This window comes from Rana temporaria, chromosome 13 (genome assembly GCF_905171775.1).
Source record: "Rana temporaria chromosome 13, aRanTem1.1, whole genome shotgun sequence".
Classification (NCBI taxonomy): domain Eukaryota; kingdom Metazoa; phylum Chordata; class Amphibia; order Anura; family Ranidae; genus Rana; species Rana temporaria.
The window spans coordinates 66006136-66022684 of record NC_053501.1 but is presented as its reverse complement, the minus strand read 5'-3'; the positions used below and the strand labels follow the sequence as shown (position 1 = coordinate 66022684).

At 44.1% G+C, this 16549-nt stretch overlaps 1 protein-coding gene across 2 annotated transcripts in view; it reads left to right on the top strand.

The window, feature by feature from the left end:
• The window catches only part of HEATR5A (HEAT repeat containing 5A), a 132304-nt gene that overhangs the window by 37466 nt on the left and 78289 nt on the right, over positions 1–16549 (top strand). For both annotated transcript variants that reach the window (XM_040332881.1, XM_040332880.1), the window contains exons 13-17: positions 9324–9433; positions 9551–9714; positions 13717–13889; positions 13996–14101; positions 16060–16250. In XM_040332881.1, coding sequence (XP_040188815.1) covers positions 9324–9433; positions 9551–9714; positions 13717–13889; positions 13996–14101; positions 16060–16250 — 744 coding nt within the window. The remainder of the gene's footprint in view (positions 1–9323; positions 9434–9550; positions 9715–13716; positions 13890–13995; positions 14102–16059; positions 16251–16549) is intronic.

Below are 16549 nucleotides of genomic sequence, written 5' to 3'. Positions count from 1 at the left end.
AGGACTTTTCCAGGCTCTCTCTGGGACGCTCTGCTACAATATATATATATATTGGACAGGTCTTTCGTCCTGAGTGGACATTCCTGAAAGTCCCTCAGGAGGACAGGCCGAATCTCGGATCAGCAGGAGGGCTCTGTGATTGGCCCTCCTGATCCCATGATGGCTTTGTCCAATCACAGCCATCATGTGATGTAGAGAAGCGTTGCCAGGAGATCCGCTCTCCTTCTCCTTACATGGAGCCTGTGAGGAGAAGGAGAGTGGATCTGTGCTGCGAGCCGGGGATCAGTGTGTTTGAGCTGTTTTTTACAGCTTTTTACACTTTGATCACCCAGCTAGTGTCCTCAAAACGGTGTCCCCACACAGTAAAAAAAACACCTAACATATCTGTACCACTGAAAATCTGGCGTGATCATCTGCCACATCTGTCCCAGTGCACATCTGCGTACATCTGTCCGTGAACATATGCACACATCTGTCAGTGATCAACATCTGTCACACATCTGTCCATGGTCATCTGCCGCATCTGTCTCAGCCATCTGTCAACATGGCTCGGAAAACTATTCAACGTGGCTAAAAACAATGTTTTCATTTTCTTTCCACATTTTCCAAAACTTGAAAAATATGTTCAAAAGACTCATACCTCATAGGTGTTTGCTTTCCAAAATGGGATCATTTTGTGGGTAATTCCACTGTTCTGGTGCTCCAGGGCCTTCAAAAATGTCATAGGCACTCAGGCAACTAAATGTGTGATTTTTAATGATCCTAAAACACCTGATGGTGCTCCCTGCATGTGGCCAGGCTGTGGAAAAGTTTCACACATGTGGTATTGCCATACTCAGGAGGAGTAGCAGAATATAGGGTGTAATTGCAAGTTTACCTATGCCAGGTGTGAGAAAAAACTTGTTAATATGACAATTTTGTGGAGAAAAAAAAATCTAAATTTTCCAAACAATTGTGGGCAAAAAATTGCAACTTAAATAAACTCACTATGCCACTTACTAAATACCATGGACTTTCCTCTTTACAAAAAGGGGTAATTTGGGGGGTATTTGTACTGTCCTGACATTTTAGGGCCTCAAGAAATGAGATGGGCCATCAGTACATCAGGATTGATAAATTTTCAGTGAAATGTAGCATATCTTGTAGACTCTCTAACTTTCACACAAACCAATTATACACTTATCAGAATTTTTTTTTTTTTTTACCGGAGACATGTAGCAGAATACATTCTGGTCTAAATTTATGACAAATTTTGATTTTATTGGATTTCTTTGGAGTGTACGCATATATGCTTTCCATGGATAAAAACTGATGTGGCTATAAGCCGCTCGGTTGTTATCCTGGAGGAGTGGGAGGGGACAGCACTGCCTTCTGCCGCTCTTACCGGGCCTCCCGTCCCACTGGGAGACCCGATCCGCCTCTTCCGGTGTCTAGACACAGACTGTCACAAAGCCAGACTCGGCTTCGTTCCAGTCTCCTGTATGTAAACTCTGGTTTACTTGGCTGCCAATGGCGCTGGTTAAAAAAAAAATGCAGTATTCAGAATCGCCGTTTTTGGCGATCTGAATACTTCGAAGTGCAAAGGAGCGATTCTTCCATAAAGAGTACCTGTCGCCACCTATTATTGTCACAAGGGATGTTTACATTCCTTGTGACAGCAACAAAAGTCTCGCCTGCATATGTAAACAGTGTTCAAATCACACATGTGAGGCATCGCTGCAATAATCGGACCAAGTACAATAATTCTAGCACTAGACCTCCTCTGTATCCCTAACCTGGTAACCGTTATTTCTCTATCGTACATCACGGGACACAGAGCGGCATATTCATTACTATGTGGGGTTATATGGAGTACCTTCAGGTGATGGACACTGGCAATCTTAAACAGGAAGTGCCCTCCCTATATAACCCCCTCCCATAGGAGGAGTACCTCCAGTTTTTTCGCCAGTGTCTTAGGTGTTGGTCATGGAATAGCTTTGCCTCCACATCCTTGGGATCAAGGCAGGCTAACCGGATCTGTCCAAGGTGCCTCAGTGCCAAAGTGGACAGTACCCGGGCCCCCAAACCGAGGGGTTTTGCCTATAACGCTTCTCTTTTTAGAGAGCTGGACCCTGGGCCCAGGACTTAGAGCCTTTTTGTTAAAGTGCCTAAAGTAACCTGTTTGCCAGGGTGCTGTATAGGTCCAGGACAGTGGGTTCCTTCCAGGACCCCAGGGCCTGAAGGTCTAGTACGCTACCCACGGAGATGGGGGAAGGTTGGACCGCTTGCTGTGCAAAGTCCTGCGGCGTGGAGCAGGTAAGAAGGGGGGCCTGCGGGACTTGGTTCGACAGCAGGCCCTCCAGGGAAAGATCTAGGGGAAGTTGCCTGTATGTGCTCTAGCATTGGCAATAGGGGCCACTATGTCTAGGAAAGACAGGATGGTCTGTGTATTTTACTTCCCAAATATTGGATTTCCCTGGTCTGTTTGCAGTAACCATCTGGCTGCGCGCTAGGTGAGCAAAGGAGGGGCTGTGGGCCTATACCTTTCCCAGAACTTAGGTTTTAACTACCAAAAGTTCCTACCTGGCTGGGTGTCAGTCTGCAGGTTTGAGGCCGCTCTGTGTCCGGTAAGAGAGAGAGGAAGAGAAGCCTCAAAACGCTTCCTCTGGCTCAGGGCTGTAGCAGGGCTCCGGGTGACTTCCAGCTTGGGCCCCCCCGTGTTAACGGGCGCGCGCACGAGGATATGACAAAATTTTGCGCCGTTGCGGGGGGGGGGGGGGGCGGGGATGTCAGGTTCATAGGAGGAAGGGGCGTCCCTTCCTCTGTGCTGTACAGCTCATTCAGTTCTGAGCTTGGAAGCAGGACGACACAGAGCGGCAGCGCTGCGGCTGAGGAACAGTGACACCCGGTGGCGCAAGCGAGTATTGCAGTTCTGGAATTCAGAACTAGCTTAATATTATCTAGCCTAAAAATCCTTTGGCAGCAGGTGGATACTAGCAATTTTTTGTGTGGGGGACAGTGTGCTTTGAAAAAATATATATATATATATATATATAATATATATATATATATATATAATATATATATATATATATATATATATATATATATATATTATATATATATATATATATATATATATATATATATATATATATATATATATATATATATTATATATTATATATATATAATTGAAAAAAAATAAATTTTTTTTTGAAAAAAATAAATAAAAAGGCATTGACTGGGCTCCCCACCAGGTTTTTGGTCATCAGTAGTACTGCTGTTCCCTAAACCACATATATTATCTCCTGACCACAACAGTCAGTTGTTGTATACAGGGGTACCTCAGTATTGTACCATGGCTCCCAAAGGCTCGGGATCAAGGGGTGCAAAAGGGGTCAAAAAACCAAAGGGTTCCCCCTCGGATTCTGAGGATACGAGTCAGGCTGTGCCAGTACTCTCCCCACCTGTCAACCCAGTGGTGGGTGCCTTGGGTGAGCCATTAGGGGGGTCTGGTGCGGAGGCTGGCCCAGATCCACCCAACCCTGTGTTTATCACAGAGGAGATGCTAGCCGTCTCCCTAGGAGGGCTAGAAGAAAGATTGGCAGCTATGATCACCAAATCCATGCCAGGCAAGAAGCGGACTAGATCCCCTTCGCCTAAGTGTGTATCCTCGGATAATGAGGTTCTTTCCCCGGAGGAGTTAGAAGATCAGGAGGAATTGGACCAGAACCTAGAGGGTTTAGAGATTGAGGAATCTACTGTAGAGGAACCATTTTCAGCCTCCCAAGCGGAGGGTTTATGGATACAGTCTTTGACAGACATGGTCCGCTCGGCCTTCAAGTTGCCCTTACCAGAGCCTCGGGTTCCGGCAGTTTCTTCTTTGGGCTCCTTAAAAGCGCCCTTGAGCAACGCAGTTTTTCCGGTCCATCCTCTGTTAGAGGAGTTAATCTTCCAGGATTGGGTACGGCCGGACAGAGTTTTTCTGCCGCCTAGAAGATTTTCTATTATCTACCCTATGGAGGAGAAATTTGCCAAAAAATGGGCGCTCCCAGCCGTGGACGCAGCCATCTCCTGTGTGAATAAATCATTAACTTGCCCGGTGGATAAACGTTTAGAATCACTTTTGAAAGCTTCCTTTGCTACGGCAGGAGCAGTGGTACAGCCAGCGGTGGCTGCTATCGGGGTCTGTCAGGCTTTAAAGGACCAGACTAAACAGATGCTTAAAGACATTCCTGCCCAGCAGGCAGAGGAGCTATCTGATATTCCCAGAGCCTTGTGCTTTGCTGTGGACGCTATAAAGGACTCCATCCAACAGGCATCTCGTTTTATCACTATATTTGGTGCATATGAGAAGGCTCTTATGGTTAAAGAACTGGGCGGCCGAACCCCCATGCAAGAAGTTGCTGGCGGGGTTCCCCTTCCATGGAGGACGACTCTTCGGAGAAGATCTGGATAAATACATTCAGACTATTTCAAGTGGCAAAAGTACTCTTCTACCAGTAAAAAAGAAGTTCCGGGGGCCCGCCTTTAAAAGGCAGCTTTCCCCTATGCCGAGTAACTCAAATTCCAGGCAGTATCGACGGCCTCCTGCGCGATCCAACTTTAACAATAAGTCGCAGGGACAGGCCCCTGGGGGCAAGAAGCCATGGTATCACAAACCAACTAAGCCAGCCCCTAAGTCTACTTTATGAAGGGGCGCCCCCACTCACTCGAGTGGGGGGAAGGCTTCGTCTCTTTGCAGAGGTTTGGGAAGCCAACATCCCTCGACAAATGGGTCCAGTCATCTGTGGCCACAGGCTACAGATTAGAGTTTCAAAAGTTTCCTCCGCCTCATTTCCAGGAATCAAGGGTTCCGAACGATCCAGCAAAAAAGGCCTTGTTGCTAGCGGCATTGGATCGTCTGCTTCGCCAGGGCGTGATAGTAGAGGTACCAGCCCAAGAGAAAGGGCTAGGTTTCTACTCCAATCTGTTTGTCATACCAAAACCCAACGGCGATGTCAGACCAATCTTGGACCTAAAGAGTCTAAACGTTTACCTAAAGGTCCAGTCATTTCGGATGGAATCCGTTCGGTCAGCAGCCGCCGCACTCCAGAGGGACGACTTTCTGGCGTCTATAGACATAAAGGACGCTTACCTTCATATACCGATCTTTCAGCCACATCAAAGATTTTTACGCTTCACGGTGGCTCAGCATCACTTCCAATTTGTGGCGCTCCCTTTCGGGCTGGCTACGGCCCCCCGGGTATTCACGAAGGTCCTAGCTCCAATTCTAGCCAATCTAAGAATCCAAGGGGTCACGGTCCTAGCATACTTGGACGATCTCTTAATCATAGATCACTCGCCTCCTTGCTTGGAGCGAGCAGTAGCCCTCACGGTTCAGTACCTGGAGAGGTTCGGTTGGGTCCTAAACCGAGAAAAGTCAGCATTTCAACCCTCAAAACAGTTGGAATATCTCGGCATGAGGTTAGACACGGCTCAGCAGAAGGTATTTTTGCCCCTGGTAAAGGTCAAAGCTATCAAGGAATTGATTCGATTGGTTCTAAGCAAAAGAAAACCAACTGTTCGCCTATGTATGCGTTTACTAGGCAAGCTAGTGGCCACGTTCGAGGCGGTACCTTACGCACAGAGCCATACTCGCGTCCTACAGGCAGCCATTCTGGCAGCTTGGAGCAAGAAGGCCCAGGCCTTGGAGTTTCCTTTTAACTCTATCATCAAGAGTCCGGCAAAGTCTGGGCTGGTGGTTAAACCCTCAGAATCTGCTAAAGGGAAAATCTTTCATCCCCATAGCCTGGAAGATAGTGACCACAGATGCCAGCCTGAAAGGCTGGGGAGCGGTCTTGGATGGTTGCACTCGCCAAGGTACTTGGGCAGAGGCGGACAAGCAGCTACCCATCAATATCCTGGAGCTCAGAGCGGCTCGGCTAGCCCTCCTGGCATGGACATCCAAATTGCAGGGGTCCCCGGTGAGGATACAATCAGACAATGCCACAGCTGTGGCATATATAAACCACCAAGGGGGAACCAGGAGTCGCGCCGCTCAGAGAGAAGTGAGCTTAATTTTTCTATGGGCAGAAGCTCATGTACCCTGCATATCGGCAATATTCATTCCTGGAGTGGACAACCTGCAGGCGGACTTCCTAAGTCGTCAAACTCTGTCGCCGGGGGAGTGGTCTCTACATCCCCAGGTCTTTCGGACAATCTGCCAGAAGTGGGGTGTGCCAGACGTGGATGTCATGGCATCAAGGTTCAACAAGAAACAAGACAGGTTCATGTCCCGGACAAGGGACCCGATGGCCTGCGGAACCGATGCGTTGGTGTGCCCTTGGCATCAGTTCAAACTTCTGTATGCCTTTCCCCCGCTACAGTTACTACCCCGCCTGTTGCGCAGGATCAGGGTGGAGCACAAACCAGTCATCCTCGTAGCTCCAGCATGGCCCAGGAGGGCATGGTACTCACTAATCCTAAAGATGGCAGTGGGAGACCCTTGGACGCTTCCTCTACGGCCAGACCTACTCTCGCAAGGCCCGATCCTCCACCCTGCATTACGGCGTCTAAATTTGACGGCCTGGCGGCTGAATCCCTGATTCTCAGGGGTAGAGGGCTGTCTAGGCAGGTAATCTCTACCCTGATCAGGGCTAGAAAGCCGGTCTCCAGGGTGATTTATTATAGGGTCTGGAAGGCCTACGTAGGCTGGTGTGAATCCAACAAATGGCTTTCCCGCAAGTATACCATTGATCGAGTGTTAAGTTTTCTCCAGCTAGGAGTGGATAAAGGCCTGGCATTAAGCACAATCAAAGGACAGATTTCAGCTTTGTCAGTGTGGTTTCAGAGGCCGCTGGCCACCCACTCGCTGGTTAAGACCTTCATACAGGGGGTCTTGCGTATTAATCCTCCGGTTAGGTCACCACTGTGTCCGTGGGACTTGAATCTTGTTCTGTCAACTCTGCAGAAACAACCTTTTGAGCCGTTGGCTGAGATTCCTTTGGTCTTACTGACAAGGAAGTTAGTATTTCTGGTCGCAATAGTTTCCGCCAGAAGAGTGTCAGAATTGGCAGCCTTATCTTGTAAGGAGCCATACCTTATTCTACATAAGGACAGGGTGGTTCTCCGTCCTCATCCTTCCTTCCTACCAAAGGTTATATCCAGATTTCATCTAAACCAGGATTTGGTACTACCATCCTTCTTTCCGAACCCTACTTCCAGAAAGGAAGGGTTGCTGCATACCTTGGATATTGTCAGGGCCGTGAAGGCCTAACTTAAAGCTACAGAGAAGATTCGAAAAACAGATGTGTTGTTCATTTTGCCAGATGGGCCCAAGAGAGGGCAGGCAGCTGCAAAATCCACCATCTCGAGGTGGATAAAACAGTTAATCACTCAGGCCTACGGCTTGAAGAGGTTGCCTCCTCCTTTGTCAGTAAAGGCTCATTCTACCAGGGCCGTGGGCGCCTCCTGGGCAGCACACCATCAGATCTCTATGGCTCAAGTTTGCAAGGCGGCAACCTGGTCTTCAGTCCACACGTTTACTAAATTTTACCAGGTGGACGTTAGAAGGAATACTGATACAGCTTTTGGGCAGGCAGTGCTGCAGGCTGCGATTTAAGACCCTCAGAATCGGGGGCACCCTTGAGTTAAAATTTAAATTTAAGTTTAATTTTTCTCGACTAAGTTGGATTTATTATTATTATTTGAGTATACCTCTAAATTAAATCCTTTGTCTTGGGAAGATGTCTCCCTCCCCTCATTAAAAGCATTGCTTTGGGACATCCCACATAGTAATGAATATGCCGCTCTGTGTCCCGTGATGTACGATAGAGAAAAAGGGATTTTTAATACAGCTTACCTGTAAAATCCTTTTCTTGGAGTACATCACGGGACACAGAGCTCCCACCCCTCTTATGGGGACCATTTTTGGGAGGCATACTGCTTGCTACAAAACTGAGGTACTCCTCCTATGGGAGGGGGTTATATAGGGAGGGCACTTCCTGTTTAAGATTGCCAGTGTCCATCACCTGAAGGTACTCCATATAACCCCACATAGTAATGAATATGCCGCTCTGTGTCCCGTGATGTACTCCAAGAAAAGGATTTTACAGGTAAGCTGTATTAAAAATCCCTTTATTTTTTTAAAGCGTCGCCTATGAAGATTTTACCATAGTTTGTCGCCATTCCACAAATGTGTGCAATTTTAAAGCATGACATGTTTGTTATCTATTTACTCGGTGTAACATCCTCTTTCACATTATACAATAAAATTGGGCTTACTTTTTTTTTATTCATGAAAGTGTATTTTTCCCCAAAAAGTTGTGTTTAAAAGACCGCTGCACAAATACCGTGTGACATAAAATATTGCAACAATCGCCATTTTATTCTCTAGATTCTCTACTAAAATATATAATGTTTGGGAGTTCTAAGTAGTTTTCAAAAAATACGGATTTGAACCAAATTTCAAAAATAGGCTTAGTCATGAAAGGGTTAAACAGAGTACAAAAAATATTTTTTTTTTTTTCACTTATATCGCCCAAATAAAAAAAACAGTAGTGGATAAATACCACCAAAAGAAAGCTCTATTTGTGTGAACAAAATTATAAAAATGTAATTTGGGTACAGTGTAATCGTCATTCAAAGTGCGAGAGCACGGAAAGCTGAAAATTGGTCTGGGAAGGAAGGATGTGAAAGTACCCAGTATTGTGGTAGTTAAGCAGAGGCCATAGAGAATAAAATGGTGGATGTAGCAACATTTTTATGTCATGCAGCAGTTGAATGAATTTTAGTGCACACAAACACAATATAATACCCAATTTTGTAGTAAAATATATAAAAGATGATGTTACGCCGAGTAAATGGATACCAAACATGTCATGCTTTAAAATGGCATATGCCCGTGAAATGGCGATAAACTACGTTGCATTAAATTATCCATAAGCAACGTTTTGTTTCCCTATTGACTTGTATGGGAATGTGAAACCCATCTGAAAAAAAAATAAAGCCCCGTTAACAAAGGCCATTACAATAATTTTCAGTACCATATTTTACCATCAGGTGGTGCTGCAGAAGAAAAAAAATTGTGATGGGAGCCTTTTTCCAGTAATCCTCAGAACCTGCAGTAACATTTTCAACACTGTACCAGTTACAGATTTTGGAATTCACATTTTTCCTGAATGTTTTCTTTGAATATCTCCAATATTACAGTGTTGCACATCGGCAGTAACACACTGTAGCTCTAAACTAATTTGTGTTTGTGCTCCTTAAGATGTTTTATTTGAAATGCCTGTTTTCCTTCATCTTTCTGTTCATGACATCTGCTATAATTCAGTAAATAATCTTTCTCCCATGGTTAGACTACCCAGCTTACAGAAACTGTATGGAAACCCCCTGAAGGCTTGTTCTGTGTTATACAGACTAAGGCTGTACCAGCTACTGAAACAACTTCCTCCCAAAACATATGAAGGTACCTTTTTATTTCCTGTATAATTTCACTGTTAAAAACAATGTTTTAATGTGCTGTAGAGATCTAATTGTATCAGGCAGTCTTTACAGCCTTTACATTGTTCTGTCTTGGAAACAGGCAGTATTTGTGCTGTTATAAAGGAACTGGTTGCTGACCTGTCGTCTCCTGACTACACACCTAGTGGAGCTGCCTTCCTCCTGCCATCACTCTGTCACCCCGATGATCTAGTGCTGTTGGGACCATCATTGCGGGAGAGTAGTCACAGAGCTGTTGAAGAGCAGGTGAATGACATAGGAACTGGTCTAATGGAGGATTCTAAATAATATGGCCCAATTTATATATCCTGTATTACTATTTATTTGTATATGTGTATATATATATATATATATATATATATATATATATATATATATATATATATATATTGTAACCTTGCGGGAACAGACTCCAATGGTAGGTGCGTTTTTAAGGGCTTGGTAGCCCACTTTTATTTAAAAACATCAAAAGTTCACATATACATTTGCAGCCCTCGCAGGTGTTCCATCACTCCTGTATCTTGAAAAAGAATCAACAGTTCAGCCTCCCGGCTTTCACACTAGCCATCCTGCTGTTTCAGGCCTTTAGCTTAGGCCCCAAGTTCTGCTCCTCAGAACTACCAGTTTCAAAGATAAGCACACATCTAGCTTACATCTCGCGGCTCCAACATCAATGACCTCTGCCTCCTGCAGAGATGCATCCACTCTGTGACTTCTCTCACAGAGCTTTGGGAGTCACCTGACTCCTTAGCACAGACCTCTTGTCTGTGGGGTGGGGCCCTGAATGCTGTTTAGATCATACTTAAAAAGCTGACCACACAGCTGTGTAATTAAGGTGTCTGTCTCTCCAAAATATGGCGAAAACCCGCCATCATTAATGTAGGACGGAGTCACACCATCACAAAAAAAAAAAATATATATATATATATATATATATATATATATATATATATATATATATATATATAATCATACAGTGCAAGACGCACGCAACATATTCATACACTTTGGGTTATAGGTGCATACCTTCAGGTGATTGGACACGTCCCCTTGGGGCACACTCTCCCCCTATGGTCCAACTCACAATTTTTTTTTCTGTTTTGTCCATTGAGGGTAACAGGAAGTCAGAAACATTTTGTGTTATACTGCCGTCTTGTTGTGATTCAACATGTTCAGAATGCACCCCCTCTGTCCCCCCCCCTCCTTGTTGCAACGGGGAGGGTATCCTCTTTCTCTGCACCCTCTGTCACAATTTGTAAACGGTGCTCTCGTGCGGAGTTCCACGCACACTGCTGGTTCAGTGATTTGCAGTTTCCTGTGAATGAAAAGACTGCAAGTACCAAGCCTGACAACTTGTAGTTCACAATGAAGTATGAGGGTGCTGGTAAGCACTCCCATAGTTCATTGATCTTCCTGGTCAAGTAATTGCCTGCCCGTATCGGAGGTATAGGCAGGCAGTTCTTCTGAGGGTATGCAGGAGCCTGGAATTGCACTCACGATGATCTGCTGATCACAAGTGCAATGCTCTACAGGCTCCTTTGGAAGGAAAATTTAATAAATGCACTTTTTTTTTACATAAAAAATTTGCATTCTTTTTTTTTTTTTTTTTCCTCTTAGGCCAGGTTCACACTTGTGCGACAAACGCTCCAACATTGTGTGAAAATCAATGTTTCCCTATGGGAGCCGTCTTAACTGGTCCGACACAAGTCGGTCCAACTTTGAAAATGCTCCCTGTACTACTTTGGTCCGACTTTGATCCTACTTCAGCCCATTGAATATCATTGAAGTGGGAACACCTTCTTGCATGGTCCGACTTTGGCATGCGACTTGTGCTCTGATGATCTTGAGGGGAACTCCACGCCAAATTTTAAATACAATTTTAAATAAAAAAACGGCATGGGTTCCTCCTCCAAGAGCATACCAGGCCCTTGGGTCTGGTATAGAAAGAAATTCCCAAATTCACAGAAAATAGTTTCGCAGTCACCACATCACTATTGAATAGACAAAAGAGCAACCCCCTTGGAGGATGGGACTTTGAAAGTGACTGAGAGAACCAATGAAATTTAAAGTAAAAATATATATATTAATTTTATTGATATACATATAAAAATTCAAAATATATGGTTGATAACAGACAAGTAAAGTATTACAAATCCATATGATGAATAAATAGATGAGGATGCCTGTGTGGAAAGCTCTCACAGCTGAAACCAACGTTTCTGGCAAACGAGCCATTCTTCAGGGGTCTTATTCAAGCATGTAGAGCCAATTATATCAAAAGAATAGAAAGAAATAACACACCACTCCTCTCCAAACAGAGCCGTCACTGGGAACCCCCTACGCCAAAAAAATCCCCCCAAAATCTATACCAGACCCTTATCCGAGCACGCAGCCCGGCCCTTATGACATCACCACCAAGGGCATGATGGGACGGTGAAGTCATAAGGGACATGGTCACCGGATGACATAACACAGTGACCACGTCCTATGCCTATAGGTCATTGCGCACTGCACACGCGGCATTACAGCGGGGGAGAGAGCGGAGAAGTCAGAAGAGACCCCCGAAGTAGGAAGAAGACCCGAGGAGCTGCCTAATAAATTACTTTAAAAACCTCTCGTGTTTTTGCAAGGCAAAGTCAGATCCAAAGTAGTACGACTTTCGTGTCGTACCAGTGTGAACCCAACCTCAAGGTGAACTTTATCTTAAACAGATAATTACAGCACATTTATCCTCAGTTTTGCATACCGGCTGAATGCCAAAGTCCAGCAGCCTGCCCTGACTCCACACTACACTAAAATAAAAATAGGCCACACATCGCTTTTTTCTATTTATTGTACTCCTAATAATTTGCCTGACCTATAACCTAGTTTTCACTGGGATAATAGACTTCAATAGTGCCCACTGATTACTGACTCCAGTTGTTTTTACTCCAGCCTTTTCATTTATTTATTTTTTAGAAATTTACCAACTTAAAGCGGTAGTTCACCCTGACCCACATGATGTTACCATCGAGACAGGCATTGTAGCGCGAGCTACAGTATGCCTGTCCCGATTTTTTTAACCCCGTACTCACCTCGTAGTCGTCCATCGTAGATTTCGGCTCCCGCGGGGAATGGGCGTGCCTATGGAGAGGGAGGATGATTGACGGCCGGCCCTGGCACGTCACTCTCCCCGAAGACAGCCGGAGTAGGTCTCGGCTCTTCACGGCGCGTGCGCACAGGCTATGCGCACGCGTCGTGAAGACCAAGCCTATTTCGGCTATTTCCGGAGAAGCGTGACGCGCCAGAGCCGGCCGTCAATCATCCTCCGTCTCCAGAGGCACGCCCATTCCCCGGTATCTTCGATGGACGACTACAAGGTGAGTATGGGGGGAAAAAATTCGGGACAGGCATACTGTAGCTCGCGCTACAGTGCCTGATTTAAAGGTAAAAGAAAAAAAAATTTTTTTTTTCCTGTCGATAGGGTGAACCCCCGCTTTAAGCAAAATGTGTTCTTTTGAAATACAAAACTTTTGTTCTTGTGTATGATTTTTCAATTTGGCAAGAAAAAAAAGATGATCACTAGAACCCAAACTTTCTCCCACCTCCGCATCAATCCTATTTGTCATTATTAGGTCTAGAGTGTGATCTCCTCTAGTCGGGCTGTTTACCATCTGTTTCAGAAAACCCCATTCAGTTCCTCCGTTGTTTTTTTTTTTGTTTTTTTTTTGCTCCTGTGTGAAAAGGCAGTTTAAGAATTCAATTTAATATTAGGAATGTTGAAGTCGCCCTTAATTAAAACCTCTTCCTTCATTGTGATAACATGACTGTTTCTGAATTTAGTGTTCCTTGATAGACTAAGAAAAATATTTGTTTGTATGTACAAATATCTTTGTGTCTTTATCAAAACAGGACAATAACAGAAATAAAGCATATTATATTTGTGCAGGGGAAGTACAAAGAGAAAATGAACGTTACATTGTCTTCGTGGTAATTTTTCAAAACATGTCTCCAGGCTGACAGTTAAAATACATATTTGTGAACACTTTAACATCCAAAATGCATGTAATTGAGTAAAGCAGCTTTTGTGCTTTACACCTACTTTCCTCTGGCAACAAGATAATAACTTCACAATGGTTCTGTTTGAAGTTCAGCCTTTCAGAATGTTGTCAATTCAGTTTTATGCTCAATATGCTGACAGTGTTTTTGTATTAATATGATAATGTGACTTAATTTTTATTTTTTCTTAAATACACCTTTGCTATCCAGCTCCTCCTCAGCAGTGGGATTGCAGGCGGACTAGAATATGATACGCATGCAGTGTATCGGATGCCCTCTGAGGGAGAGTCGGTGCCCACCTCCCTACCTCTTGCCTTCATAGTCATCCAAGCTGCAGCCTCACTCTTTGGCGTTTTGTTGTCAAATATGCCAGAGTCACAGAGGTAGGGTTAAAACACATAATAACTATGGGATGTAAATGTTACACATAGTTATGATTTCTGATGTTTTCTTCTTAAGAACATAAAATGTTGCCATTGTCACCTGTAGAGTTCAAATCTTGGAGCAGCTGGTGGATTCTGTCAAGCAAACAAAAGGCACCCGTCAACAGAGTATCCAGCTATCAGCTCTTGCTGCACTCTGCTGCTTCCTCAAAGTAAGTGTTCTTGTGGAGTAATTGCTAGATTATGACTGTTATAATCAGGGATGTGCTCTGCCTCACCTGCCATGAACCTAAAACGATCAAGCTTTGAGGGTCATAGCATGGGAACCTGGGGTCACAGGTTACATATAAACGCGCTTACCAGATGGGTTGGACTCTAATACTGTACAGCAGAGAGTCAGCCAGACATTGTGGGCTTTGGAAACCGGGACCACTGCAACCGGGGTAGGACCGTTGAAGAGACTGGAACTCCAAATAGCGTAGACAGCAGGAACCAGCAGTGCTTGGATGGTGTACTGTGTCAACACCGCAAGCTCTGAGTGCAATCCTTGGACCGTCAATCAAGAGGTGCAGGAAAGGACATGGCTGAAGCTCCAATAGAACCATAGGGTGGATAATATAAAGCAGTGGTCATCAACCATGTCCTGCAGGGCCCACTAACAGGCCAGGTTTGCAAGATAACTGAAATACATCACAGCTGATATCATTTGCTCCTCAGTGATTGCAGTATTCTAGACTGCATCTCCCCAAGGTAATACATAAAACCTGGCCTGTTAGTGGGCCCTGCAGGACAGGGTTGATGACCACTGATATAAAGGATAGAAAAAGGAACTCCAATAGTGCAGGTCAATTAAAACCAATGAAGGTTTATTTATAAAAGTCATAAACAAAATATGACATGGATAAAAGTGATCACGTACAAAAATAGCAATATGGGGTGCACAATAGCAACACCCAACGCGTTTCGGCCACATAAGCCTTCAACAGGGGCATGAAAAACAGGTCTGGGCTCTTCTGGTATATTACAGTATACTGTGCTAAAGAAGAAGAAACCTTCGCTGTTTTGGAAGCATGCAATTGTAAACTATTTACTTAACCAGGTGAAAATATTTAACTCCACAGTTTCCTGTTTCCACACAAAACAGCTTACTAACTAAACTTTAAAGCAAATTTCAGTGGGTATCAACCTGGAGGAGTGGACATTAGTAGCAGACTGCATTTGCTTGCATTCGGCCCTGGGTAAACCCCACATGTGATGCTGAGTCTACATAAATGAAATCCAATGAAGGAAATGGTCAGGGGCAGTAGGGCTAGGAAAGAAAGTCCTAGATATATGCCGGGTCCAGGGACAAAATGAGGTGGGCTCTATCTGACTTGCAGCTTCTAATGATCACTGTGAGAAGCTCACATTGTGCTGAGAAATCAGAGTAAGCATTTTCCATACAACTGTGCAAGACTGAAGGTAAGTTCATTTGTTGGAGACTCAGAAGCATTGAAGATGAAGCTTTAAAAATTAACACAACAGTCAGTAAACTAACATTCACGAAGCTGATGTCAGAAATAACATCCCCATGCTTTTCCGATTACGGTCACTTTAAATTAAAGTGGATGTAAACCCTCACATATACCCAGTGAAGTGAACAGCCTCAGATGATACACAGGGATGAAACAAATCGCCATACATAAGTTTTACATGTATATCTGCTGACTTCAGTTTTATATACTGTTTAGAAAGTGCACGTCCTTTTAGAATTATCTTCCTGTTAGAGCAGGGGGAGGGGAGTCATGCCATACACTGTGAGACAGCTGATTGGATGAAAGCCATACACCCCCTGTCCTCATAGGCAGAGATTTTCAGAGCTGTGCTGTAAAAGGACCAGCTCTTTTCTAATCTCTTTATAGCATCTGCCCTGACACAAATTTCAGGCTGGTTTTATCACAGTTAACAGAGAACTTGTCAGAAGTTATCATGCTGATAACAGAAGAACAAAGCAGGAGAAAGAAACGGGACTTGCAGATATATGTACCCAGCTCAAATTTCATGAATTTGGTTTACATCCACTTTAAGGATGCATATTTTGCACACTGCTCTTGAATAATTGCCATTGTGTTTTCTAAAGGACCATCAATAAATAATAATTATTGTTCTATTCCTTCTCTGTCTCTTGTAGCATCTGGCCTCAGATCGTGTAAATTTAGGACCAGAAGAGGCTCGAAAACCATGTCTGAGCTTAATTCTAGGGGCGCTGGACAGCAGCAGTCCTGGACTGAGATGTGCAGCTGTGGAATGCATGGCCAGGCTTTCCCACGTGGTGGCTGAACCTCCTTACACTTCAGGATTAGCACAAGCAAGCTTTGAAAAGTAAGTGGCTCCCAGTCACTGACCTGATATTTTAAATATTCCTCCTTAATTTTTTCAGTTACAGATTATCTACTGCATTTTTCAAGTGTTCGTTTTTTGTTTTGTTTTGTTTTTAAACAAGAAGTTTACATATACAACTGGTGTACACAACAATAGGACAAATATTATGCTCAATTAATAAGTTTCCCTTCCAGATTTAGAAAAAGTACTACAGCTAATGCACACGTGCTTCTGGAGTCTTAGATTGCACTGTATAATATTTCTTCTAGGACTTATTAAACTGCACAGATGAACTACAC